The sequence below is a fragment of the Tenrec ecaudatus genome, chromosome 8 (assembly GCF_050624435.1).
Source record: "Tenrec ecaudatus isolate mTenEca1 chromosome 8, mTenEca1.hap1, whole genome shotgun sequence".
Lineage (NCBI taxonomy): Eukaryota > Metazoa > Chordata > Mammalia > Afrosoricida > Tenrecidae > Tenrec > Tenrec ecaudatus.
In genome coordinates, this window is record NC_134537.1 from 44,998,802 (window position 1) to 45,024,996 (window position 26,195).

At 46.4% G+C, this 26,195-nt stretch overlaps 2 protein-coding genes across 3 annotated transcripts in view; one reads left to right on the forward strand and one right to left on the reverse strand.

The window, feature by feature from the left end:
* Positions 1 to 1,217: 1,217 nt before the first annotated feature.
* On the reverse strand, positions 1,218 to 11,717 carry DTX3L (deltex E3 ubiquitin ligase 3L). The gene is made up of 5 exons (XM_075556329.1): positions 11,158 to 11,717; positions 9,819 to 10,033; positions 5,061 to 6,623; positions 4,417 to 4,634; positions 1,218 to 3,809 (listed from the first exon to the last, which is right to left on the reverse strand). The coding sequence occupies exons 1-5, from the start codon at positions 11,351 to 11,353 to the stop codon at positions 3,740 to 3,742; spliced, it is 2,262 nt and encodes a 753-aa protein (XP_075412444.1). The 5' UTR covers positions 11,354 to 11,717; the 3' UTR covers positions 1,218 to 3,739.
* PARP9 (poly(ADP-ribose) polymerase family member 9) overlaps positions 11,165 to 26,195 on the forward strand; it is a 41,834-nt gene continuing 26,803 nt past the window's right edge. The window contains exons 1-3 of one of the 2 annotated variants that reach the window (XM_075556330.1): positions 11,165 to 11,527; positions 15,670 to 15,772; positions 16,710 to 16,743. In XM_075556330.1, coding sequence (XP_075412445.1) covers positions 15,758 to 15,772; positions 16,710 to 16,743 — 49 coding nt within the window. In that variant the 5' untranslated portion in view covers positions 11,165 to 11,527; positions 15,670 to 15,757. Of the gene's footprint in view, positions 11,528 to 15,668; positions 15,773 to 16,709; positions 16,744 to 23,869; positions 24,040 to 26,195 lie in introns of those variants that run through there. The other variant, XM_075556331.1, reaches the window with a different exon arrangement.

Here is a 26,195-nt window from a genome sequence, read left to right on the forward strand (position 1 = left end):
TACTTGTGTAAATAACTCGGAAACCCTTAGGTGCCGTTCTATCCTGTCTTATAAGGTCACCACGAATCAGAATCCGAATTGATTCAAGGGCAGTGAGTTAGGAGTTTTTTTGGTTACCACCTAGAACCAGAAACACAAGCAGTACTAAATTATAACTTAAGGATAGCAAACAAAAATCTGAGTTTTCTCCGAATGATTGCTTTGATACAACTCTTTGGAGGTGCAGGGACATCAAATATCTCAATATTTTAATCCTCTTTCTCTTGGGAGATGAGGGGTTCCTGATTTTGGTGCTCAGTGAGACACGGGGTCATGCCGCACTGGAGAGGGAGAGATGGCATGAATGGCAACTCTAGGAGAAAGGAGGGTCTGCGGTGGCCTGTGCCTTTCTCTTTGGAGAGCTGAAATCTGAAGTTTCTTTTCATCTTTACATTAAGATGGAAACGTATTGATAAATGTAGCTTTCACAGCTGAACGTGGCAGCTGTAACAGTTTATTAGAGCTTCCATTCTGAGTACTAGATTTTGGTGAAGGCTATGGCTTAAACAATGAAAACCTTAAATCCATTTTTGAGTCTCTACATAGACTCAGGCTCCTTTGGGGTCTCTCTGATTGTAAGCCAGCAAGTGAATGATTTTGCCTCAGGCAGAGTGTATTTGAAAGTGGATTGCTACCATTCTCCTAGGCAGCCACGGAAGCAACTGCCTCATCTTTAAGAACTTGTCTGGGGGCACTTGGGGGCATGACCAAGGTCACATGTACTATGACTGGTTTATGTAGAGCAGTGCGGGTATCGTGATCATGGTTCCTCTCCTACTTCTGTAGGCCTGCCTGAAACAGTGGTGAACTGTGATTTGGGTGACACTTTCCCTTGTAGTCTATGTCCTATGTAAGTGACCAAGCTCCTGTATATTCTTAGACACCATTATGACAGTGTGCTGATGGTCACCCTCGTCCGGGTGAGGTGTCTTTGCCTTACTTTCTCCAGTGTAAGACATAATTAATGTGTCTCTATAAACTATATTTGAAATTTGAGGGGGGGTCTTTCTTCTCCCCTAGGCCACAGTTAAGTTTGCTTTTCAGATGGCTAAACCTAGTGCATACAAATTTGGTTGAAAATAGACACACACATTTCATAATCTTAACCAGTTACAGGAAACATTCAGAATCGCAATCTAAGAGGTAAAAAGAAGTAAGGACAGAAGAGAGACAACCAGTTCTTAAAACGGATTTCACTTTATTTAAGGTAGATGCCGCTAATATCAACTTTCAAAGGGCAAAACCAGTCATCCAAGTGTTCACCTGTCAACCGTGCCCTGATTGCCTGTGTAAGCACACACCGTGCAGCCACAGAGCCATACTTTAGCAGAAATAAAGCCAGTTTTAAGTAAATTTTGCCAAAAGATCAGCAGATACAAAATAAGCTATTAATCACAATGGTAAGGACTCCAATGAATCACCAAATGCTACCATAGTTTTTATGCAATTAACAGGTATGGTACAGAGGTGTTTTTTTTTTAAACCAAGCAACTCCTTCACCCATTGACTTCTTATGAGTGTTGTGCATGACAGACAAATGTGTTATTTGCATGGGAAAATATGTGAAAATACAGTAGCTATATAATCTGATCGAATAAATGATATATCAAGTCAACCTATCCATCCTTAACTCTCTGGACAAAGGAAAGGCCTCCAGGTTTCAGTACTTCAAATAAGACTCCCTTGGAGGGAATTCCATTTCCAAGAGGCTGTCGGGAACTCAGTAGGCTCTTTCTCAGAGAAGTGCCCTGTGACAGTGCAGCCCTGGGGTACAGAAGCCCTGCGGCCACACTATGTGGCTCACTTCCAGTGTTTCCACTCACCAGCCATGCCACTTTGTGAGTCACTTCTGTCCTCTGTGCATCTACTTTCTCATTTATAACCAGGAATGCCATTTGTGTAAATCACGCAGCCATGAAGGAAGCTCTTAGAAAGGGGATAGAATAAGTGTTCAATAAATCTGAGCTACTAATAAATAACTCACCTAGAAGATCAAAGCACTGATATGTGAGTATGTTGGAGCCTTCTACTTACGTAGTTACCGTCTTAGAGACCCACAGGGGCAGCGCTACTCTGTCCTACAGGGTTGCTACGAGTCGACATAGATATGATGGCAGTGAGTTTGAGTTTTTGTTTGCATTGTTGCTTTTATTTAGGAAAAGAACTCAATACTTTGGTCACCATTTTTGGGAGCGTGGCCTTGAGAACTGGGTAATTTGCTACTGTACTTCTTTTCTGGGATGGAAAACCATGAAAATGTAAAATTTGACTTCAAATATATTCCTTACAAAAGGCTCAACTTGCTGCCTTTTCTCCGTCTGCAAAGAGTATCAAAAAAGGAGGATGTTCATGGGAAAAGGTAACTCACGGGGACTTTGTCAAGAGGTGAACAACTACAATCAGGACCACAGTGGCTGGGAAGATGGGGGCGAAAGTAGCGGATCTGCCAAGACCGGAAGCAGGGTAGACGCCACCACCACAATAATCCCCAGAGGGGGAAGTGTTGAGAAATGAGTCGCATCTCTTTGGCGGATGAGTACACAGCACATGGCAGGTCACTGGATTGGGAACAAGCAAGAATCAAGTTAGGGGCCAGGCCCAAACCGAGACACCAAGTGTTCCTGAATAACGAACTCAGTTTTTCAAATCAGTCGTGCGGACTCTTGATTCTGCTAACGCTTTGGGGCGGGCACAGAGATCCCTGGCAGGGCTCTTGGCAAACCGAGGCGGCAGCATTCATCATTTACCGCACTCCAGGTGTGCTCCCTAAAAAGAAGAGCCTTTTCATGTACAGTCAGGTTAAAATGTAACACCTTATCATGGGATCTCCCTTTTGACCCACTATAATTTTGTGCTAGCTTTTAATATTTCCTGCTTTCTTTTCCATTGAGGTTTGCCCCTGGTTTACTTTGCTATGGTTGTTAGCTTGTTTGGGTTTGTTTTTGTATGTTTTTTGGTCATTGGAATGCTGCATGCGTGGATCTACAGAGACAGTAACTGGACTAATGGTTTCTTGGGGGCCTGACAAGGGGGGAGGTCGGGGAAAACGGGGAGCTAATAGCAATGAACACAAAAGAAAGAATAAAACATTCTAAAGTTGATGGTGATGATGATTGTAGGTGGATTATGTGCCCCCCCCAATCTCTTTCAAAAAAATGACACCCCTTTTCCCTTTATTACCAAAGGTGGTTCGAGCTGACTCCTGGCTTCTTGCCCAGCCACGGCTGAAGGACGGGGCCGCGCATCTCTAATTGTCCATAATCAAAGCCGATTTTCGAATCTTTCCTCATTAGGATTTTCTTTCCTCACTTTCACAGGGATTTAAAAACACCACCAAACAAAACGTTAAAGGACCACCCTAGAGATGACAGTGAAAATCGACAGCCCAGGAGCTAATGGAAAGCGTATACACAGAACATCAAGCCCACAGCAACATGCCTTTCACACTCAGGGAGCACACAGGGAGGAGGCAGGGCACCTCTTCAGGAAAAGCATACTGCTGCTTGGGGCTTTTGCTCACCATGAGAAGCGACACTCCTGAAACGACAGGCTAGCAGCTTCTTACTTTTACACAAACCACTTCTTGGAGTCCATTAAAAAAAAAAAAAAAAGAGTAGCCTTAATGTTTTAGATTGGTATATACCCTGCCTCCTGAAATGTCTTTTGAAAGGTAGGTCAAGACATCCTTGCAGCAGTCTTCTTACATAATTCCTTTTGCTTTCAGCTCCTCTTTGACTCGGCTCAGGTAATGAGGATCCGGATAGCCAAAACTGCAAGAAACAAAACCCCTGTAAGCTTCAACACCCATTGTTCTTAAGAATTTGCACAGTAGCACTTGGTCACTTGAGGATTTAACCTTTGGGGTTGTGACCATTCCCTAGCAATGCTGAAGGCAGATGACTTACAAAGACTAAATGTGCAGCTCTAAGGCCCATGAGTTGTGAGTGAGCCTAACCGTGTGCCCAGCATCGGGCTTCCAATGAGGCTTGTTCTAATTGTTCAGTACATAGCAGGCACTGACTCTCCTTAAGTTACCCTACACAGAGTGTACTCTATGGGCCACTTTCCTTCAGGACTGACCGCATAAACCCTCCTTACAGCCGTGCCTTTCAATGGCCATATTTCACGATCTCAAAATCCTGTTCAACTAAACCCACTGCTATGAAGTCGATTCTGACTCTGAGAGATACTCCGTAGGATAGAATAGAACCATCCCAGAGGGTGTCCGGGCTTGAAACTTTTCCGTAAGGAGACTGCCATCTCCTTCTCCCATGCAGTAGCTGGTGGGTTCGATCTGCTGACTTTATTAGCAACTGAATGCTTGATCATGGGGCCTGCAGAGCCCCTCTCAGCCACTCTGTTCCAGTATGCTCTCACCGTGGCGGTCCCCCATCCATAGATGTCTTGTGGTGGATATCATTCCATGTGATGGCACTTGAGGCTCCTGATGTTTGGGACTGCCCCACCGTAAAGATCAGCTTTCGCTGGAAGGCTATACGAAGCATTCTCAAGACGTCCCTTCCTTCCTCATTATCAGGCAGGTATGCAATTCGAACTGTTGAACCATACGTCCTTCCTGGGTTTGGGTGATCTTTCTATACGAAAATAAGAAAATGTCACACAAAAGCACGCCCGTCTGAATTTTAGAATATATATTGATTTTTACATGTGTCTTTTTCAAATAGAGTATTAAAAAGCAAAAACGAAAAATAGTACTGAAGATTTGTTTGTATCCCCAATAATTCCCATTTCTCTCTTTCCTTAGGCTCATGTTGGGTACACTAGCCACCCTCTGGGCCTCCCCTTTCCTAATTCCTACTCATCTACCCTTTCTCTGCCTCCAACAACAGGCAAGAAAGATACTTGCAAACAAGCATTATGACTTTAGCACCCTTTCAAGCCCTTGCACATGGCCTTGGAAATAATTCCCGGGAAAACGTTAAGTAAGCAAGCGGTCAGTCCATTTTGTTCTGGGAGTCCCAGTACAGTGGATAGAAACCCAGGAACACAGAAATACTTACTGTTTGAATGCCTCCGATCATTTCATAACAAATCCTAATGGTGTCATGAGGTTTATAACCTGGAAGACTAAGTGATAGCTTGGTGACAGTCATGGTTCCCTCTGGCTGATTCCCTGTCTGGACACCATAGAAGGTCAAGCACACAGGACAAGCCGGCCTATAGTTCATGGCTTTGTCAATACAAGAGGTGCAGAATTCATGCTTGCATTTTGGTAGCACTTTCTTGTTAGAAATGGTGTCCCTACAAATGCTACACATGTTGTCTTCCTCTTTGTCCCCACCAGAGGCCCCAGAACTGGCAGAGCCCATGGATGGAGGGGAGGCTGCTTGGGAATCCTTTCTGTCAATGTCCATTGCTGTCTCACTATCCATATTCCGTTTCTCCATGACCAGCGCAGGACTTTCCTCTCTCTTTGCTCTCTCAGAGAAATACTGCGTTGCCTTTGTAAGGTGGTTTGGCAAACCAGTCAGAATAACTGACTCTTGGGTTAGCACAAAATGTACATGTGGGTTCATCTTCCTAAAATCATCAGCAAACTTAGTCCCAAGTAAGTATTTTCTGTCCTTGCCAAAACGTGTCAGTGAGAGAACTTCTCTTATCAGCATCCCGGAGACCTGCTGATAGGCATCGATGAAACTCGCACATGCATGCATGGACAGATCGACCTCTTTGTCCTTGGGTTCAAACTGAATACAGGTTTTTTGCGCATTCTGTGTTTTTTCAAAAGCCTGGGAGCGAGTGCTGTATTTTCTGTCTATCGTTAAAATCTCCTGCCGCAGTTCAGCTTCTAAAAGCTTATAGTGGACAGTGTTGACTTCAATTCCATTCTTCTTGCCCTTGGGAGCCGATATTCTCACAGGTGTCATGACAGGACTCTTAGAGACCTGGGAGGCAAGAAGCTCTGTGGCAGCCAAGATGTCATCTTGGGGCCCAAGGAGAATTAATTCCCTTTCGTTCTCCTTTATAAGGAGTTTTTTAAACCGACGGTTTAATTCTTGTTTGATTTCATTTGGCTTCTTACCGTCTACTACAGGGACAGTCTCCTGCTTCAGAGATTGTATGGCATTCTGAAATTCAGAGGCAAACAACTCCCGGGCTGCTTCGAGGTCTCCTGATTGACTGGAGGTGAAGTCTACAGAGACCATATTTGGAGAACTTGGCCCAGTGATGATGTTGATGCCAAATTTTGTCTCTATCATTTGAATTTTACCAGGACAAGTATACTTGAAGTATTCGAAGAGAGGCAAGGAAACGACAAAACAGGTACTTTTCTCTTTTCTCCTGGTTTGTGGTTCGGGAGAAACTGCGTGGTCCCAGTCCCGTTGACTGGAGTGTCCCTTCTCTGTGGTTCCAGGGGAAGCCTCAGAGATTGGCCCACTTTCCAGCAGCCGCTCACTCAAGAACTGATAGATTCTTTCAATATCCTTGAAGTCACCGTACACCTTCTCAACGCCATTGAGACCCTCCGTTTGTTGGACCTGGGGGCAGAGAGTCCTTATGTGTCCCCTCAGTTCTTTAGAGAGCAGGTGACAGTTCAGTTCAGCTGTGACAGCAACAAAGATCTGGAATTTAAAAAGGGACAAATGAAACTGCTTCCACATCAGACACCCAATGATCCAGGAAAATACCTGGAGATTGAAGAAATAACCACACTGGGTACCTTTATGGGGCATCTTCTGACCCATTTTAAAGTTGTTCCAGTTAAAAATAAAATAAAAGTGAGGGGGAAATACATGTGGATGAGCCTCTGGTAAATGCCTGTGGAGGAATTTAGAGCCTTGAAGAGCCTTGCTGTCGTGCAGAGGCAGCGAGATTAAAATCCAACTCCTTATCAATGATCTCCTTTTGGGCCCATTGTAAATTTGCTCTAGTTTTTTTGGGGTTCTTGTTGTTCCTGTTTTTAATATTTCCTGCCTTCCTTTTTGACTGGGGTGTTTGTTATTGTTGTCAGTGTATTGTTGTTGTTTTTGACATGTATATGAAACCCAGCCTGGGTAAATCCAGAGAGACAATAAATGAATTCATGTTTCCTACGAGGTACATCCGGGGAAGTTGGAAGGAAATGGGAGCTAATATTGGGTACAAGAATGAAGAACGTGTTCTACTGTTGATTGGGGTGATGACTCTACGACGCTTCATGATATGTCTGTATGATTGAATTGTATGGTTTGTGAATTATATGCCAAAAAAATCTGTTTAAGGAATTATGACAATAAAAGACATGACTTCTAGCCAGTCTTTGCGGAGGACATGACATGGTACAGTGCACAGGTTCTCAGCCTCGTCTACACACCAGTCACCCGAAGAGCTTGGAAATCATGCCAAGGCCCACATCTCTCTCGTCTCTCAAGCTGCGGAAGTAAGTGGCCTGCAGTGGGGTCTGGGCAGGAGCCTTTAACAAGCTGTCTGGAGAAGTCTGGGTGTCAACCCTGCCACACTGTGTGACCTCAGCCAGAGAGTGGAGGAAGTGACTTGCTCTCTGGGTAAGTTGCTGTGAGTCTTCAAAAGTCTGTGAGCCTGGACTAGAGCTCCAACTTTGAGGAAGATGTTTTTTCCTGGTAGCTGTTTTCCCTGTCTTCACCAGCACCCTCCCCACCACCACTACCACCACCATCCCTTTGTTTCCAGCTGAATACCTGCCTACTTGCAAGGTGGCTGGGCCCTATAAATCTTGGCCGTCAGAGGCTCCAATATCAGATAGACACACCAAATGAGGACAATCAGGACAGAGGCAAATGGCATATAATTGTAGGGGCAGTGAGTTATTTAATGTGGCTCTTCTAGACAAAGTCTCCACCTCCGGTCAAATGACCTTTCCCTGCATAGATCTGGGAAGAGGGTGGGGGGAAATACGGGTAAGATTTACCTGTTAGTAATTGTGAAAAGAATTCCCTGGAGTGCCAACCGGCTGTGTATAAAATGAGCCCTCTGAGAAGTAGAAGGATCTCATTACCAGCAAGAGCCAAGAGTGGAGCGGGTCCTCTGGACCTGCGATCCCTGTGCAGTGAACCTCTTGGATCCAGATGACAGCTATATCATCAGAGGAGCAGCAGTAGAACCGGGTGCCAGACCGTGGAGCAGAGTGGTGGGCTCCCCACCCCCCTACCCTCCAGCCCTGAACAAGTAAAACTGAGTGCTTCTGTACAGGAGGCTGGCTTGCGGAGTGGGGCGCCTCTGGGCACTTAATTCCGGAAGTTGGGCTTGCTGACCCATGGAAGTAGGGCTGAGTGCCTTCCAGCTGAGGCTTACTGGAGTGAGGTGCCTCTGTACCCTTAATTCAGGAGCTGGGTGTGGGAAACTAGAAACAGGGAATAGTAAATATATGAGGACAAACTCTCAACACTTCACATGTTAAGGAGTCTGGGAGGCCAGGGCTCCCGTGGAGGGAACCTTCACGTTTGTAAATTGGAGATGCGTTCCACTCACAGTGTCCTAAGTAAAAGTCATTCCCCTTTTATAATAATGCCAAATAATAATATGCCAAATTTAAGGTGCTGTTTGCAAACACACGAAGGTCATATGTGATACTCTTGAAGGTCAACTGCTTGAAGGCTATCTGCCTGAAGGTTGTCTGCAATCAAAAGCAATCAGATCCTATCGTCTGTTCCACCCTAAGTAGGGCCCGCTGCCGCTGCCTTCTGATAAGAATCTTAGCTTGATCCCCTGCGGAAAAGCTCAAAAAAAGGTGAACAGACGTCCTGCTTTTGGCATGACAGTCCCGATTTTTAACAATTTTTCCCACAGCCCCGCGGTGTTTTGAAAAAGTCTCGATTTTTGGAAAGAATGCACGACAAGCTAGGGTGTATGGTTTTCGGCTGCCATGTGGCTATTTCACCAGGATATGAGTTTTATCAATGGTGTCCTGCTTTTCCAATGTTAAAATCTGGTCACCTTACCTAGCCTGCTCAGAGACGACTAAGGTTAGGGCTGCCATCTTGACTCTAGAATTCACCCACCTTTTTAAGTATGTATCTTCCTGTCACATGTGTGACTCTAGTGCCTTCCCTTCCTACTGCATGTATACCCTTAGCCTGTCCCCTTCCTGTTTCGCATGTGGTTACCTGTAAGTAGAGGGGCTTGCGTGCCCCGAGAGTACATAAAATGATGAGAATGCAATCTCTCTGTGTGTGGACCTTGCTCCTGAAGTCATGGCGAAGGGTGAGCCCTTGCATGCTTCGCCTTGTCTTATGTTACCCCTCGATGACACAACCACACCTTGGACCCATTCGGTCGTGGAGGCTGGTCCCCCCAGTTTGCTGACCCACAGAGCTTGGGCAGGGCAGGGCTTGCCATGTATCCCAAGCTCCCAGGACAGTGTCTGGCACCCAAGAGACATTCAATGTAAGGAATGACTCTTTGTATGGCTGGCTGCATATCTTCCAAGTCTCAGGGAAAAATATCTCATCAGAGAGGTAGGTTATGTCTCATTTCTGGTCAGAAATATATCATTTCCACCCACCCCCTCCTCCCTCCGCTAGTCCGCTTTCTCTTTAAAGCTAACCCCCACTTTATTTTCTTCTTAGTATATAATGCCATCTGGAAATGTCTTCTGTAGTTAGTTTACTGTCTAACTGTCTTTCTATGTAGCTCCAACACAAACTGTAGGCAAGCAGGGACCTTGACTCATGTGTCCAAATCCCAGATTCCATGCCTAAAACAGAGCCTGGTTCATGGCTGTTGGAAGAATGATGAGGATGCAGTCATGGTGCCTGGCAGAGAACATTGCAGGAAGAAGCCCAGCTCCTGTCGACACTCACCTTGGACACACCGCAATCCACAGGGCTAGGAACCGGTTCTTCACTGGGATGCTGCTGCTCATCAGACAGCAGCTCTGCTCCTGACGATGCCGACAAGGACCTTTGCTGGTGGGTGTTCTCCTTGATTAGATTTCCCGTGGGTTCCAGGAAAATGTTCACAAAGCAGTTTTCCACCAAAATTTGGTGTTCTTCTTTTTTCAACACTCCCTCCTTAGCTTTAGAAAAGACATTAAACACAGCCACAGAGATTGAGAAATGGGAAACATTTCCAGTAAGCCTCCTTTTATTCATGCCTCAGGGTTCTGCCCACTGCAGACTGGTCTGGGGGGCTGGTGAGAAGAGGTTTCAATGAGGACTTGAGAAGCCTGAAGTGGGCCCTAAATTCTCACTACTGCAGACACTGAGCTTTCAGCCTCTCGTGTCAGTGATATGGAAACACACCCATTTATAAAGTGAAGTGGGAGAAGCAGGAATCAAAAATGTAGGCTGGGAATTCTGACTATGTGTGCAGACATACCTAGAACAGGGCAGGGAGAAGTCCAGACAGTGTGCAGGACTCATCTCAGGGGTGGGGTTCCACGGTGGCTAAGAGGCCTTCTGAGGCCTTTCTTGGTACAGTGAGCACTTACCAGCACGATTTTTGTCCTCCTCAAAAGCCCACCCATGAAATAATGGCTTCGGATGATTAATGAAGTTTTACCTTGTCTTTGCCAGACTAAGTTTTTTGTAATAAGCCACTGGGGTCATGGGTTTTATGAGTTGGGCTGCTCGCTAAGCCTAAGGTCAGCAGTTCAAAATCACCAGCCTCTCCGTGGGAGAAAGACGAGGCTTTCTACTCTCCTAGAGACATCCACCCTCGGAAAACCACAGGGACGTTCGACACCGTCCTAGAGGGTGGCTGTGAGTCACACCTCACTCCCCGCAGTCTCTGCGGTCCCTTGTACAGTCCGTTTTGAAGCAGACTGGCAGAATGACAGGGACAGAGGCTGGCAGGCGTGCGGGAGGGAGGGGTGCACGGTGGGCTCTCAGGACAGTTGAGAAATAGGAGAAGAGGCAGGATGAGGATATTAGCAAGCATAGGCGTTAAGGCAGCTCACAGCGGATGGGGGCGGGGGGCACGGTGGGGGGCTCTCCGACAGGACCCCATTGCTCCTGCCCTCTCTGCGGGGTCCGTGGGAACCCGCTCACGGCGGATCTGGGGGGTGGGGGCTCCCGTGGGGGCGGGGGTTTCTCCGACAGGACCCCATCCCTCCTGCCCTCTCTGCGGGGTCCGTGCGGATCCGAGCGGCTGGCCTGCCCAGCCCCGGCCCGCCCCGCATGCTAGCTGCCCACAGCTCACCCGCCCTTTCGGCGAACTCCACCCGGAAGGTGTCCGGGGCGCTGTCGCCGAGCGGCCGCACCGTGCACTCCCCGCCGCCCGAGCTCCGGCTCTGGAAGTACTTCTCCAGTTTCAGGCGGATCCGCGGGCCGGGCTCGGACACGCGCACGAGCAGCGGGGACGGCGGGCTGGACGGCGGGCTGGACGGCGCGGCCATGGCTGTGCGTGCGGCCCCGACTCCGGCCCGGCGGCGACTGGGCGACCGCGCGGCCCGCCCCGCGGACTTGGGCCTCCGCGTTTCGGTTTCGCTTTCCCCGAGTCGCCTCCCTGTTCCCGGCAGAGCCGCTTCTTCCTCCTCCGTTCGCTGCCAACTGCCCGCCGCCGCCGGTCGGTGAGTAAGGTCCCCGTGCAGTGGGTGCTGGAAGGAGGTGGGTTGGGACCCTCGGGGTCCCCTGCCCTGCGCTTTCGTTCGGGTGGGGCGTGGAGGGCAGCGGGCGAAAACCAGGGCGTGCCAGCAGATGTCCACCTCGAAGAAAGTAAGCTTCCCCCGCAGCCCCCGTGGCTGCGATCCTTTTAAGTGCTCATTGTCGTTTTAAAAAATTTTTTGCAACTAAAATACGATTCATATCTGAATCGTACAAATATAGGTACTTGTATGTTTTTCATTTAGATTTGTTCACCTGTTTCCTCCCTCTACCTACTGGGGCTTTCCAGCCCTCCTTTCCTCCTCCGAGGAGTCCTGGAAGCGCAGTGGTTGGGCTGCTAACTGCAAGGCCAGCAGTTCGAAACCACCCAATGCTCCGCTGGAGAGCGACAGGGCTTTCCACTCCAGTCAAGAGTGACCGTCTCAGAAACTCACAGGGGCAGTTCTCGCTTGCCTCCTAGAGTCACTCTGAGTCGCTGTGGACTCCGTGGCAGTGAGTTTGATTTTGGTTTTTCGTCCTCTGGCCCGCGGCTGTGTGTACCATGGATAAATGAGAGGAGGCCCTGAACGGGAGACCTTGTAATCTAGAATGAAAACAAGGTGAAAGTTCCAGCAGAATCTCAATAAGAGGATTGAGGGTGGAAGGGGAGCAGTCAGTGGGGTCTGAGGCTCAGGGAGCACTGTGGACTGAAGCACAGAGGGGCCACTGGGGGTGAGGGGAGGTGAGAGGACACCCAGAGCAAGGAGGTACCTGAATGCTGCCCAGTAGAAATCCACGGAAGCCACCAATGCCAACCACACGTATCATGTGAAATAGTTTACTAGCTGGCCTTCAATCAAAAGGAACAGGGCAGAGAATTCGACACTGTGTTATTTAGCTCAACAGTGCAAACATATGTGCATTTCAACCTGGAATCGATTCTAAGAATTGACCAACGGGCCTGTGAAATCTCCCCTCCCCTTTGTCATACTAAGACTTAGCAGATGTACCTTGTGCATGTGATTGGGACCAGCCACATCCCTATGTTCAAAGGCTGTAGGTGCCTGGCGGTCCACACTGGGCAGTGCAGGCCAAGATGGTGGGATTCTTAAAGATCGAAGGGGTGAGGGCGCTGAAGGGTTGTGACTAGAGGAAGCAGGGGTGGGGTGGGGGTGGGTTTGCATTTTAGAAAGAGGACACTGAAAAAAGGTGGACAAGCAGGTGTGAATTCCAAGCAGGTGTGAATGGAGGTTAGTAGGACAAGAGATGAAGATTTGGCATACTGGAAATTAGTCCTCATGGAGGGCCATTTGGGAGTCCTTTCAGAATTGACTCAGTGGCAGTGAGTTTGGTTTCAGTTTGGGATCAGAATTACCATGGCATATATATATTTTTTATATTTGCATATACTATATATATGCAATTCAAAAATCTAAGAATTTTCCCCTAATATATCAGTGCCCTGGTTAAGTGACTTTTGCTCAAGGTTGTTCGTTACAATATTGTTTATAATAATAGTGATGTTAAGTATGGGACTGGTGGGAGCAGCAATGGAGGTGGACACAGCTGGCTTCCCGTGGCTTCCCTGTAGCCATGAGGTCGGGCTGGCCAGGCCTGCATGCGCCTTCCTTCTTGACTGATTCTGACACCAGCCGTTCTTCCCATGCTGCTCTGCTTCTGTGCTGGGTTCAAACACTCACAGACAAGAGTCACACAAGTTAGCATCAGCAAACAGTAAGGATACAGTCATTGGTCTGCTCAAGCCAGCAGCCAAGTCTCTCTCTGGTCCTCAGCCTCAGCCACATGGTCCGTCATGGAGGCCTTTGTCTCCATGGGGCCCCCTGTCCCCCTGTCTCTGGCCAGATGCAGGGAAGGTACCCCATAGTCTCAGTCGCTAGTGCATCTGGTGTACAGCAGCCTCTGCCACTTGAAGCAGATCTCAGACACGCTCTTCTGAATGGTGCTGGGTTTTTCCTCTGTGTCCCAGATGCCTCCTATATAGTAAGGAGTAGCTTTGACGGAGGTGACTTGTCTTTTAGACAACCATAGCCCCAAGGAAAACGAAGGGTGGTGTCAGATCATACCTTCTAGTAAAGTAAAAGGAGTCCTTGTGGCGTAGTGGGCTGTGATCTGCAAGGTGAGCAGTTCAAAGCCACCAGCCGCTCTGCGGGAGGAAGACAAGGCTTTCTACTCCCCGAAACAGTTACAGTCTCAGAAACTCCCAGCAGCCACTCCACCCTGCCCTACGGGATCACCATGAGTTGGCATCAACACCATGGGGTGAGTTTGTAAAGTAGAAAGACACCCCCAAAGGAACAAAGGGTGTGGCTTCATTCACACCTTTTACTAGGTACAGTCTAAAGATGCCCAAAGGAGAAGGGTGTAAAATAAACCACTAATAAACTAAGTAAATAAAAAGCAACATAGTCTATCATTCAAAAAAAAATTAAGAGGGTGTGGCTTGGTTGGAAACCTGTACTAACATCAGGTCTCAATCTCACATTAGCCATGTCCATTAGCATAGTAGAAACTGCCCTCTAAAATGGGGGCGCAGCACGGCCATAGAGTCCAGGACAGGAACCAGTGATGGCAAGTTGGGAAGGTTTTGTTGTAATTATTTTTGCTTCTAAAAGGCAAGAGAGGGAATATTTTGGGCTCTGTGCCTCTTGTTTCTAGTTTCTTTTGTTTAAATGGATCCATTACCGCTGCCAAGTCTATTACTGGGCTTTTGAGACTGGTCTGAAAAGAAGAACAAGTCCAATTACATCTAAAACAAAAGTTCACTGGAAACACACTGCCACGCACACTCCATAGCCCGTCTTCTTTTGTGAAAACAGCCGGGTCCTCTGGAGGCCAAAATGCCTACTGTAGGACTGTGCTGGGCCTGCTGCTTTTTCTCGGACCTAAAAAGGGCAGTGCTCAGAGAGAGCCCTGTGGCCCAGGGCTAGTGAGAAGGGCTACGTTTGAAACCAGTAGCAGATCCATGGGGAAAGGTACAGCAACCCACTTCTATAAAGACTGAAGCCTTGGAAACCTCAGGGGGCAGTTCTACTCTGTCCCCTTGAGTCACAATGAGTAGAAATGTGACTCGTCAAGGGGCCTGGATGCCGGGGGTCGTTTTGCAACATGTTTCTAATACAAAGACCGTAAGGATCATTTCAGAAGCCTAAAGATGGTAACACGTATGGGTAACGTATCATAAACTAATTTCATCATCATGCTTCAAAAAGATCACATTCTTCCATTGCTACCTGTTATATGGAAAGGCAGGTCCAGCCAACCAGCCGATCCTGTGGAGAAAGATGAAGCTATCTGCTCTCATAAGGATTCACGGCCCCAGGAACCCAGCACAGGGTCGCTATGAATTGGCATCAACTCAGTGCCAATGGGTTTGGTTTCAGATTGTGAATTGTACAGCAAGGGAGCCCTGGTGACATAGGGGGTGAAACATTGGGCTGCTAACCACAAGGTCAGCAGTTCAAACCCACAAGCCATCCCACGGGAGAAAGAAGAGGCCATCCACTCCCATACAGATTCACAGCCTCAGAAACCCTCAGGTCCCGAGTCCCTGCCCCATCGGGTTGCTGTGAGCTGGAATCAACCACATGGCAGTGGGCTTATTATTGTATGAAAACATCATTATACATTTTCCTGGCATTTCTGATTTGTTACCAGATACTCACTTAACTAACTAGCTAGATGAAGGTTATTTATCACCACCTCAGCAAGATACACTTCTGGTACAGTTTCCTCTCTTTTCAAATACCCCCCCGTGGTCTTTGTGCACCCCGGAGCCTGGCATCCTCACAGCTCTTAGGAGGCTGTGCTTAATCTCACTACTCTGAATCATCATCCTCTGCTAAAGACGCTGGACTCGCCTTCATCCCTGCAGGCCGGACTTGACGTTCCCTGTTCTGTCATCCCATATGGCTCTTTCTCTTCTCTGAGCTTACTGCAGAATTTTAACCGGAACCACTGTGGAGGAGATAAGGGGCAAGCAGCATGTGCAAAATCACCAATGGAATGGAAAGCTACTAGAGAGCCCAAATCATGTCCAGTCTTTGGTCGGTGTATTTCTACCAAATTACCCTAACACGCTGTTTATTGCATCTTTTCTACTCATCTCTAGAAGTGGGCCATCATACCTGGGACCATCACTGTTCCTGCAGAAACGCAAAAGGGAGCACAGACATTGAAAGGCCTCAGGATCCTGGAGGATGAACTTTTATGAGGTAAAAAGCATAAATGTCCATAAGTCATAAACCCGAATCTGCATAGAAATGATGCTTCCTAGAACAGCACGAAATCTGGGGGTTCCGGTCACACCTAGCATTCTCATCTCAGATCAGTCGCCCCAAGGAAGTGCACTCCCTGCTACGTTTTATTTACACCCATGTGGGGAAATGGTAACTCAAAAGTCCGCCTGGTGCTAATCTAAGCAACAGTTACATGAGGATGGATGATGGTTGGAAAGCTATCGCAATATCACTTTGTCTTCCCTCATCCAGAAAGTTGGCTTTTACAGGATGGAGGAAAGTGAGGGGGAGGGAAATAAGAGAAAGGGACTAGAGAAAAGGCACTTTGATTGTTAAACTGGAGAGTACCACATCGAAGCCATGCCGTGAAATGGGCAATTGTGAGTGGACTCTTACTGCTGGGTGACCAGGAATAAGTGAGGAGGTTCCTGTCTTCAATCTAGAGACGCTCTGCAAGTCCTTGGAGCATGGGGCCAGCGTGGTGGCCAGTCGCTCTGCAAGTCCTTGGAGCATGGGGCCAGTGTGGTGGCCAGTCACTCTGCAAGTCCTTGGAGCATGGGGCCAGCGTGGTGGCCAGTCTTAGAATCATCTTAGTCTGTGATCTCGGGCCTTCTCAGCCCCATCCCTTTATCTCACCCTGGATGGAAGTGCTTTGGTCCCTAGGGAAACTGACCAATGTGTGCTAAAATCCTTAGTGTTCAAAGGTTTCCGATACATAGATGAAGAATCACCCTTACAGCAACGTAGTGCTTTCCGCCACGTTTCTGTTGTTTTTACTATATTGTTACTATATTGTTACTATATTCTGTTTTTACTATATTGTTACTATATTCTGTTGTTTTGTACTATATTGTTATAGTAATCTGCAGTCATTGGCTTTCAATTTTTTAAAAGACCATTCTTATTTTTATAGGATCTTGGAGTAACCACTTTTGATGAGCAATCAGGTAGGATCATCTGGCTGTCGCTCTTGTTTCAGAAAGGCTTTGCTCACCTCTTTCCCCAGAGGACAAAGGGGGAAGCAGAAGGTGCATGTCTCTCCCACAATGACTCTGCTACATGCAGATCTATGGAGAACTCAGCTATGTTTTGGAAGGAGACTGCTTCAACCAAACTGGGGTGTCAGCTGGCAGTCACTAAGACCCCCTCTTATCCTTTCCTGTGGAAAGGAAAGAAGATTTGGGATTCTTTGGACTGTGGCTCTCCAGCTGAAATTTTCCATTGATACTCCCCTTGGTCAGTGGGAAGTGTCCAGTAGAATCTGCCTAATTCTATGGGACCACTACTCGTCTGTCAGTCTGTCATACTGTGAGTGACTTGTATATTGCTGTGTTGGCGAAAGCTTTTCTACTGGTATTTCAAATACCAACAGATCACCCGGGGTGGACAGGTTTCAGCAGGTTTCTAGACTGATCGACCAGAAAGAAGGAAAAGGCAGTCCATTTATAAGACATTAGCCACTCAAAACCTTTTTATTATTTTTTTTCTGGCTCTTGGGCAATGTCATCTTTTCGGTATGAAGAAAAAGCAACAAGTTCAACACGAATAGACATCTAAAGTCGAGAACTGGGGCAGGGAGGGCAGGAGCGAAACAAGGATAGAGCATTTAAAAGGCAATAAAGCGAATGGAAGAGAGGGGTTTCTAGTCCCTTTCCCAACTCCTCTGGGGAATTGACTCCCACCTGTAGGCAGCAGCGCACGCCTCACCTGGGCAGGTGAAGGTTGTTAGCATCACTTTTCAGCTACGATGGGAATAGGGAAGGCCTTTCTGCGGGCTTGGAGGCTGGTCTGTGTTCCTCCCTCCTAAGCCAGGAGAAGGGGCGTCCAAAGTGGGGGGGAAGGGAAGTGGGAGAGGAAAGGATCCCAGTTTGGGCTTGTGGAACAGACGCTCCAGAGGAAACAGGGAACTCAGGACAGCTTGGAGGGGAAGTGAAAATGGAAATAATACTGTCAGCACCTCGCCTGAGAGGAGAGGAGCAGGGGATATCTGGTAACCTCTGAAGTAGCTGGAGTCCCCTTCTTAAAAACGACCCCAGCCTCCTCTTCTAGTGACGTGCACCTGCAGCGAGTTAACTTGGTTTCCTTGGCTGTCACGGCCTCATCCCTTGGGCAGAGAGGCTGGCGGCCGTCTGGGCTTAGAGCTCGTGGTTCTAGTTAGGGTCTGGATGAGACCCAGCTACCTGGAGAATGACCTACAAAACAGACAGAAGTGATTAACTACATACAAAGGCGGAGTAGGTGCCAGGAGGAAACACAGGGCTACCCAGAATGGCAGAAATCTTAAGTTTCTCACAGTGGAAAAAGAGAGGAGACATTCAACAAACAACAAGTATTTTTTGAGTGCCTGCCTATTATGTACCAGGGAATGTTCTAGAGCCCCCTCAAGGGAGGAAAATTAAAAAGATGAGAAGCAGAATTCTGAGGGAAAGGAAAGGAGCAACTGAGGAAGAAGGCAGAGGGAACTCACAAACCTGGGGTGCTGGGACCCCACCTTCGGCCTCCTCTTCCACCTTCTCCCCCAAATCACCCTCCTCTCTGTCAGCGGCATCCTGGTGCTGCTGGTACTCAGAGACGAGGTTGTTCAAGTTGTTTTCAGCCTCGGTGAACTCCTTCTCATCCGTGCCCTCGCCGTGTCCCAGTGACAAGAGCCTTCCGGCGGAACAAGCAGCGAACTGCTCCGAGATGGGCTCGAACAGCTCCTGGATGGCCGTGCCGCTGCCATTAAAACGCTTATGAAGAGCAGGAGAACATTATCTGACACACTGCCAGAAGATGAGCCCCCTCAGGTTAGAAGGCACCCCAAATACGACTGGGGAAGAGCTGCCCCTCGAAACAGAGTTCGTATTAATGCCTTCGTTTACTGATGGTGTGTGCCTCAAAGTGGTGGGAAGAAACAGCTGCAAACACCCATTAATAATTAGACTGGGAATGTACAACGTAGGAGTCCAGGGAAATTGAAAGCTGTCCAAAATTTAAATGGAGAACATGAAGATCAACACCCTAGGTATTTATAAGCCGAGATGAACTAGTGCTGGCCATTTTGTATTCGACAATGATATGGTTTACTATGCCAAGAATGACAACTCATAGACGAATGGTATCACATTTATCATTAAAAAATCAGCTCTATCTACAAGCTCAATGCTACCATGGATAAAATACCATCTATACATCCATAATATGACTGTTATTCAAATTTACACACCAACTATTAAAGCTAAAGATGTAGATGTTGATGAATTTCACTAACTTCTTCAGTCTAAAATTGATTAAACATGCAATTAAGATAAGTGGCTACCCTGTTTCCTAAAAAATAAGACAGTGTCTTATATTAATTTTTGCTCCCAAAGATGGCACTAGGTCGTATTTTCAGGGGATGTCTTATTTTTCCATGAAAGAGAATACAGTACACATTTACTGTTGAACCAAATAAAAGGAAATTTATTACCTGTATCTGGTACGTTAGTTGTCATCACAAACTAGCATAACCAGACAAACTGTGAATCCTACAGTATCAAGAATTTCTTGTTACTACCATTATTTCCATGTGCAACAATCTATGGTACATTTACTCATTTGTTCAATGACAGTCATGTCATCATCTTCTTGAGCATCATCATCATAATCCTAACCTTTATTTTCGGGGGGTGGGGGTGCCTTATATTTCAGCAAGAGGCAAAACTGTAAGTAGGCCTTATTTTAGGGGGATGTCTTACTTTCGGAGAAACAGGGAAATTACCAGTGACTGGAACGGGAATGTTGGAAACAGAGTAAGATTGGTGATAGAAGGATATGCTGAAAGTTGCATATTAGAATTTTGTAAAACAAATGACCTACTCATTATAACTACCTTTTGTCAACAACGTAGATGGTAACTATACAGGGGACTTCGCTTGATGGAAGACACAGAGTCAAATTGGCGACTGCATTTTGGAAAGAGACCATGGAGACATTGGCTATCATCAGCCAGAACAAGACCAGGGAATGACTGTTGAACTGCAAGCTCAAGGTGAAGGAAGCTCAGGAAAATGTGTGAAGACCAGGAAAGCCAAAATACGACCAGCCTTGAGCATATCCCATTTGAATTGAGAGACCATCTCAAGAATAGATGTGATGCGTTGACATTAATGTCCAAAGGAGACCAAAGGAATAGTATGAGGTCGAGGACATCATGCATGTAGCAAAAAGTCATTAAAAACATAGGAGAGACAGCTCACGCCGGACGGAGCCTGTGAAAAGAAGCGTCTCAGGCAGATCCGACTGCCTCTGAGGACTGAGGAAACGCTTCTAGGTTCGCACCAGTCAGACCCTGAGCCTCACGATGGGCAAGGAGATCCCAGCAAGCCACGGGGCCAAGTGTCCTCGTCCACATCCTTCAAGCAGACCTCCCAGGAAGAGCAGAAGAAGCGCTCAGAGTCCTCGGCCACCTTCACCGAGTTCTCCAAGTGCTCCAAGAAAGACCACGTCTGCCAAGGAAAAGGCAAAGTTTGAAGATTTGTCCAGAAAGTGACAAAGCCTGCGATGACAGGGAGATGAAAAATGACGTGCCTCCCAAAGGTGATAAGAAGGGAAAGGAAAAAAAATCCCAAGGCCCCCCAGAGACCACCATCTGCTTTCTTCCTGGTTTGCTCTGAACACCATGCAAAGATCGAAAGTGAACACCCAGACCTGTCCATTGGGGAGACTGCAAAAAACTTGGGGGAAATGTGGCTTGAACGATTCGCCAAAGATAAACAGAGAGCCGCCAAGCTCAAGGAGAAACCGGAAAAGGATATTGCTGCACACTGTGCCAACGGCAAAAGCGAAGCAGGAAAGAAGGGTCCTGGCCAGGCCCACAGGTTCAAAGAAGAAGAATGAACCCCAAGAGGAGGAGGAAGAGGAAGTGGCTATCCTATATAATGTATGGAGCATGCATGCGTACTCAAGCTAAGAATGTGAATTCAAGGTCAGCTTATTATTAGCTTAAATATAAAAAAACTGTACAGAATTTTGTATAGCCGATAAGACTCCTGGTAGAGAAAATGCTTTTTTTAAAATGCAGGTTGTAGCTTTTTGAGGGGCTACCACATATTCAGATATAAAGCTTCTGATGATGAATGTTTCTAAAATAGTTAATGGTTCTTTAATTTCTTGACTTTTGTGTGGTTGCACAGCAAACTCTTAGGAATTGTCATCAATAGTAAATTTTGGGGGCTTTAGGATGTTTCATTTTGTTTTGTTTTAATTTGTAATAAAATTACATATATTAAAAATAGGAGAGAAAGAAAAGACCAAAATGGATGTCAGATGAGACTCTGAAACTTGCTCTTGAATATGGAGAAATTAAAGCAGTAGGAAGAAATGAAGTAAAGCACTGAACCAAAAAGTCCAAAGGGCAGCGCGAGGAAACAAAGTCTCATAACGAAATGTGCAAAGACCTGGAGTTGGAAAACCAAAAAGAAGGAACACACTTAACTTTTCTCAAAGTGAAAGAACTGAAGGGAAAACGCCAAGCCTCGACTAGCAATACTGAAGGATTCTGTGGGCAAAATAACGAAAGTTTCAGGAATCATCAAGAGAAGTGGGAAGGATACAGTTATAGTTCTAAAAGGACTTGGTTGACATTCAGCCATATCAGGGGGAGCATTCATTCAAGTATCAATGATTGTAGGAAGAAGCTGACCTGAAGGCAGTGGCAAGAACCAAGTCTCCGGGAATCGACAGACTATCAACTGAAATGGTTTAACAAACTGCCACAGGCTGGAGGGACGCACTTATCTATGCCAAGAAATTTGGAACCTAGATCCCTGGCCAATCCAGTGGAAGAGATCCATATTTGTGCCCGTTCCAAAGAAAGGTGAACCAACAGAATGAAGGAATTATTAGACCATTTCATTACTATTACATACAAGTAAACATGTTGCTGAAGAAAATTCAACAATGGTGGCAGCAGTACATCGACAACTGCTAGAAACTGAAGTTAGATTCTAAAGAGAATCTGGAATGAGGGATGTAGTTGCTGACGTCCCATGGATCTTGCCTGAAAGGAGAGAATATGAAAAATTACTGACGCTTTATTGACTATGCAAAAGCATTAGACGGTGAATAAGTGTGATTCACAATATTGCCAAGAATGAGTATCCCCAAACCTTCAATGTTCTCGGGCAGGACCTGTGCTTGGGCCAAGACGCAGTGGTTTGACCAGAACCAGGGAATCCCGCATGGCTTAAAATCAGGAAAGGTGTGGGTCAGGGTCGTATCCTTTCACTGTTGTGGTAGTTAGAGGATTTTTTGTCAACTTGAAGATGTCTGAAAGTAGAAGGGTGGAATCAAACCTGTCAATCGGGTCACAGCCTGGTACTGTCTCTTTGGAGGTGTGGCCTGCTCGTAAGGAGGATCCTGGGAACTTTCTTCTCATTCTGTCACTTCACTCTCCTGCTTGCTGGGGCTCTGGTGGCCACACGTGGAGTTGCTGGTGCCCTGTCATGTTTCCACCAACCTTGAATCCACATGACTGCACCCACGGGCTTGTGATCTTCCTATGTTCTGCATCATGCATGTGGCTGCATGGGTCTGAAGAGGGACTTAGAGACTAGTGTTGGACTCACAGGCTTCAGTTGGAATGGGCTGGCACTTTCTTGATATATGATTCTCGATATAAAGTTATTTCTTACACATATATGGATGTCACTGGATTTGTTTCTCTAGTCACCTCGGCCTAACACAGCTACACTTATTCCATCCATATGCTGAACAAATAACCCAAGAACTGGACTCTGGAGAAAAACACTGCATTAGGGTTGAAGGAAGATTCGTTATCGACATGCAATATACAGATGACACAGGCTTGCTTGCTGACACTGAAGAAGCGTGACACACTTACTGATAAAGATCATGAATTACAACTCAATGTGTAAAGAAAACAAAAAGTTCTCACAACTGTACCAGTAGATAAATGTATAATATATTGAAGTTGCCAAGGATTTCATTTTACTTGGATGCACAATCAATATCTCTGGATACAGCAGCCAGAAATCAAATGATATGTTACATTTGGTAAATCCGCTGCAAATGATGCCTTGACATGATAAAGAGGGGGGAAAATCACTGTAAGGTCTAGGGTGTACCTGAATTTCAATGGCCTCATATATATACAGAAGCTGGAAATGAATAAGGAAGACCAAAGCTTAATGCTTTTGAATTATGGTCGTGGTGAAGAATATTAAATGTGCCACGCACAGCCAGAAGAACACACAGATCTGTTTTGGAGGAAGTACAGCCAAATTGGCTTTTAGAAGCAAGGATGGTGAGACTTTGCCTCATGTACATTAGTCATGTTGTCCATGACAGTGCCAGGAGAAGGACATTATGCTTAGGAAAGTAGAAGTCAGCAAGAAAGGGGAAGAGCCTTGTGGTGGTTACATAATCTCGTGTCAATTTGAGAGGATTATGAGTGAAGGGGTGGAGTCTGGTCTGTCAATCAAGATATAACCAATGAGGCCTCTGTGTGGGCATGACCTTCTGAGAATTCTGGGAACTCCTGTATTTCCTCCTTGGAGGTGAGAGACACCTCTTTCTCTCTGCTCACTCCCTGGGGGATATTGCAGCTGACAAAACACATGGAACTACGCTAGTGCCCTGAGCTGGAGAAGCCACATGGACCCACCCTGATGCAGCAGACCTCTGAAGCTGGAGAAGCCAGCGCTGAGAAGCTTACACCACCACTGGATCCAAAGACTTCCCACCCACTGGCCTGTGATCTTCCTGCATTCAGTGGCATTTCATGTGTTTCGTGAGTCTGAAGAGAACTTTATAGATTGGTATCAGACATATGGGCTAATATCAGACTCATGGACTTGATGTGAACTGGGCTGGGATTTTTTCTCAATATTCAACTGCTCATGTATGTAAACCCCTTTCTTATACACATATGCGTGTTTATGAATTTGTTTCTCTAGTTCACCTGGACCGACACAAGCCTCAATGAGAGTACAATGGGCTTGGGGGTGGCGGGGGGTGCAAATAGGGGCGCACACATACCAACGGCAAGGGTGGCTCAGTGCACAGCACAGTGTCTTGTTCTGTTTTTCATAGGGCTGCTATGAGTTGGAAGTAACTGTATCTAACAGAAACAACCACGTCCTATGGAGTAGTCCAGTGAGATTTCCAACCCAGAGGCAGGCCAATAAGATCTGACCACAAGCTTGTTGCTTCTTTTGGATAATTGAGGCCAAGAGCGCTCTTTTTGACAGCTCAGATTAAAGGTACTTCAAATATAATGTCCACATTTCATCTATTTAAGGATGCATGTTGTTTCCATTAAATTTTTTTTAAAAAGTAAAGGGGAAATACACATGAATTAAGCCTCTGGCAAAGTCCCTCCGACCATAGACCAGGGATAACCTTGAATAACCTTGCTATCATGCAGAGGGCATTGGAAAGTAGACTATTGCAGATGCAGTCAGGTTATATCATTTGATCTCCCTTTTGATTCATCATTAAAAATTCTATTTTCTGCTTTCTTTTCTGTTGAAGTTTTAATCTATTTTACTTGGTTATTGTTTTGTTTTCTTAATGTTTTCTGTCTATAAATCCAGAATAGGCAAATCTATTGAGACAGTAACTGAATTAATGGTTCCTGTGGGGTGTGGCAGGGGAGGTTGGTGGAAATGGGGAGCTAAGAAGTACAAGAATGCGTACAAGAATGCAGAAAATATTCTAAAGTGGATTGTGTTGATTATACAACTCTTCTTGATGTCATCAAACTACGGAATTGTATGATAGGGGGATTATCGTTCAATCAAACAATTGAAATAATAAAAGATCAGTGGAAAAATTAGGGTTAACAAAAATGCCTAGTGTGGGTGATGGTGGCTTGACTGTGCGTGTCTGCCTGGGACGCACACGTATCCACAGGGGGCAGGGCCATGGGGAAAGAAACCTGAGAGTCAAAAAGTAATAGAGATCCAATTACCACAAAAGAAGAATATAAAACTGCAACAGAAAAGGAGGGTGTGTGTTAATTATGAAAGGAAAGGGGGGGCACTGAGCAGGTGCAGCCATCACACTGGAATGAAAACCCGACAGAAGTCCCAGCATGGCAGGTTGTCCACCAGATGACCCCCCCCCCCCCCGGTAGACATCAGTGGCGGTTATTAGGCTCTGATAAGCGTGATGTTAGAGCCAAGGCTGTTGGGTGGAATCTGACAGGTGAAGACTGTCAGCTGTTCCTCTTTCTCCCTCTCCGTCACCAAAGCGGAGGTGGGTCGGAGTAGCACGTCTTGTCTGCCATGAGAGTAAATGTTGCCCAGTCCATCAGTTCTGATTCCATCCAAATTGTACCACAAGACTCGGGGAATATGAGGAGGTAGCCATGGTAGTGGTCACTGTCAGTGTCTCCTCCCATTTGTCTGCCCTCGAAAGGAACCTTCCACCAATGACTGGTAGAAATCAAAACCAAAATACTGTCCTTGCATCAGTTTTGACTCATAGTGACCCTGTGAGACGGGGAGGGCCACTCCTTGGGTTTCTAAAGCTGTAAGTCTGCATGGGAGCAGACAGCCTCATCTTCCTCCCACGTAGCAGCCAGTGGGGTTTGAACCACAAATTTTGAGATTCCTGGCCCCATGCTTATCCCACAGTGTGAAGTTGGCTAACTACCCCAGCGTCTTTACCTCGGTGGTGGTAAATTCTAAAACACATGACCTATACTGGCTCATAAAGTTCCTCAATAGAGTGAATATCCTTTTGCTTGGTGTGTCAGTCTGGGTAGACTCGAGAAGCAAATCCATAGACACGCATATGTACATAAGAGAGAGTTTTATATAAAGGGTAATTGTATATTAAGAAAGCATCCCACCCCAGTCTAGTCAAAGCCCGTAAGTCCGATATTAGCCCATATGTCCGATACCAATCTATAAAGTCCTCTTTATAGTCATGAAACACATGCAATGACGCTGAATGCAGGATGATCACGGGCCAGTGGGTAGAAAGTCTTTGGAACCAGTGGCATTGTAAACCTCTCAGCGCTGGCAGGGTCTCCACGTGGCTTCTCCAGTTCCCAGGGCATGGGGTTTATCAGTGGAGTGCCATGTGTCTTGTCAGTAGAGCGTCTCCAAGGGAGTGAGTTGAGAGAGTGTGTGTCTTCTGCCTCCAAGGCGGAAATCCCAGAGTTTTCCCAGAATCCTAGGGGGAGGGCCATGCCCACATAGAGGCCTCCTTGATTATATCTTCATTGACAGGCCAGACTCCACCCCTTCACTCATAATCCTCTGAAATTGACACCAGATTATGTAACTATCACACTTCATAAAACCAGTTTCTCTCAAGTAAATTCTGGCTCATGGCAATCCCATGCTTGTCTGAGTCAAAGGATTTTCAATGGCTAAATTTTTAGAAGTAGAAAAAAAACACAGAAAAA

Coding starts and splice junctions, on each gene's coding strand:
- DTX3L (XM_075556329.1), bottom strand. CDS start 11,353: ATGGCCGCGCCGTCCAGCCCGCCGTCCAGCCCGCCGTCCCCGCTGCTC. Junction 10,034..11,157: donor GGAGTTCGCCGAAAGGGCGG/GTGAGCTGTGGG, acceptor TCTTTTCTAAAG/CTAAGGAGGGAGTGTTGAAA. Junction 6,624..9,818: donor TGGATTGCGGTGTGTCCAAG/GTGAGTGTCGAC, acceptor TTTAAATTCCAG/ATCTTTGTTGCTGTCACAGC.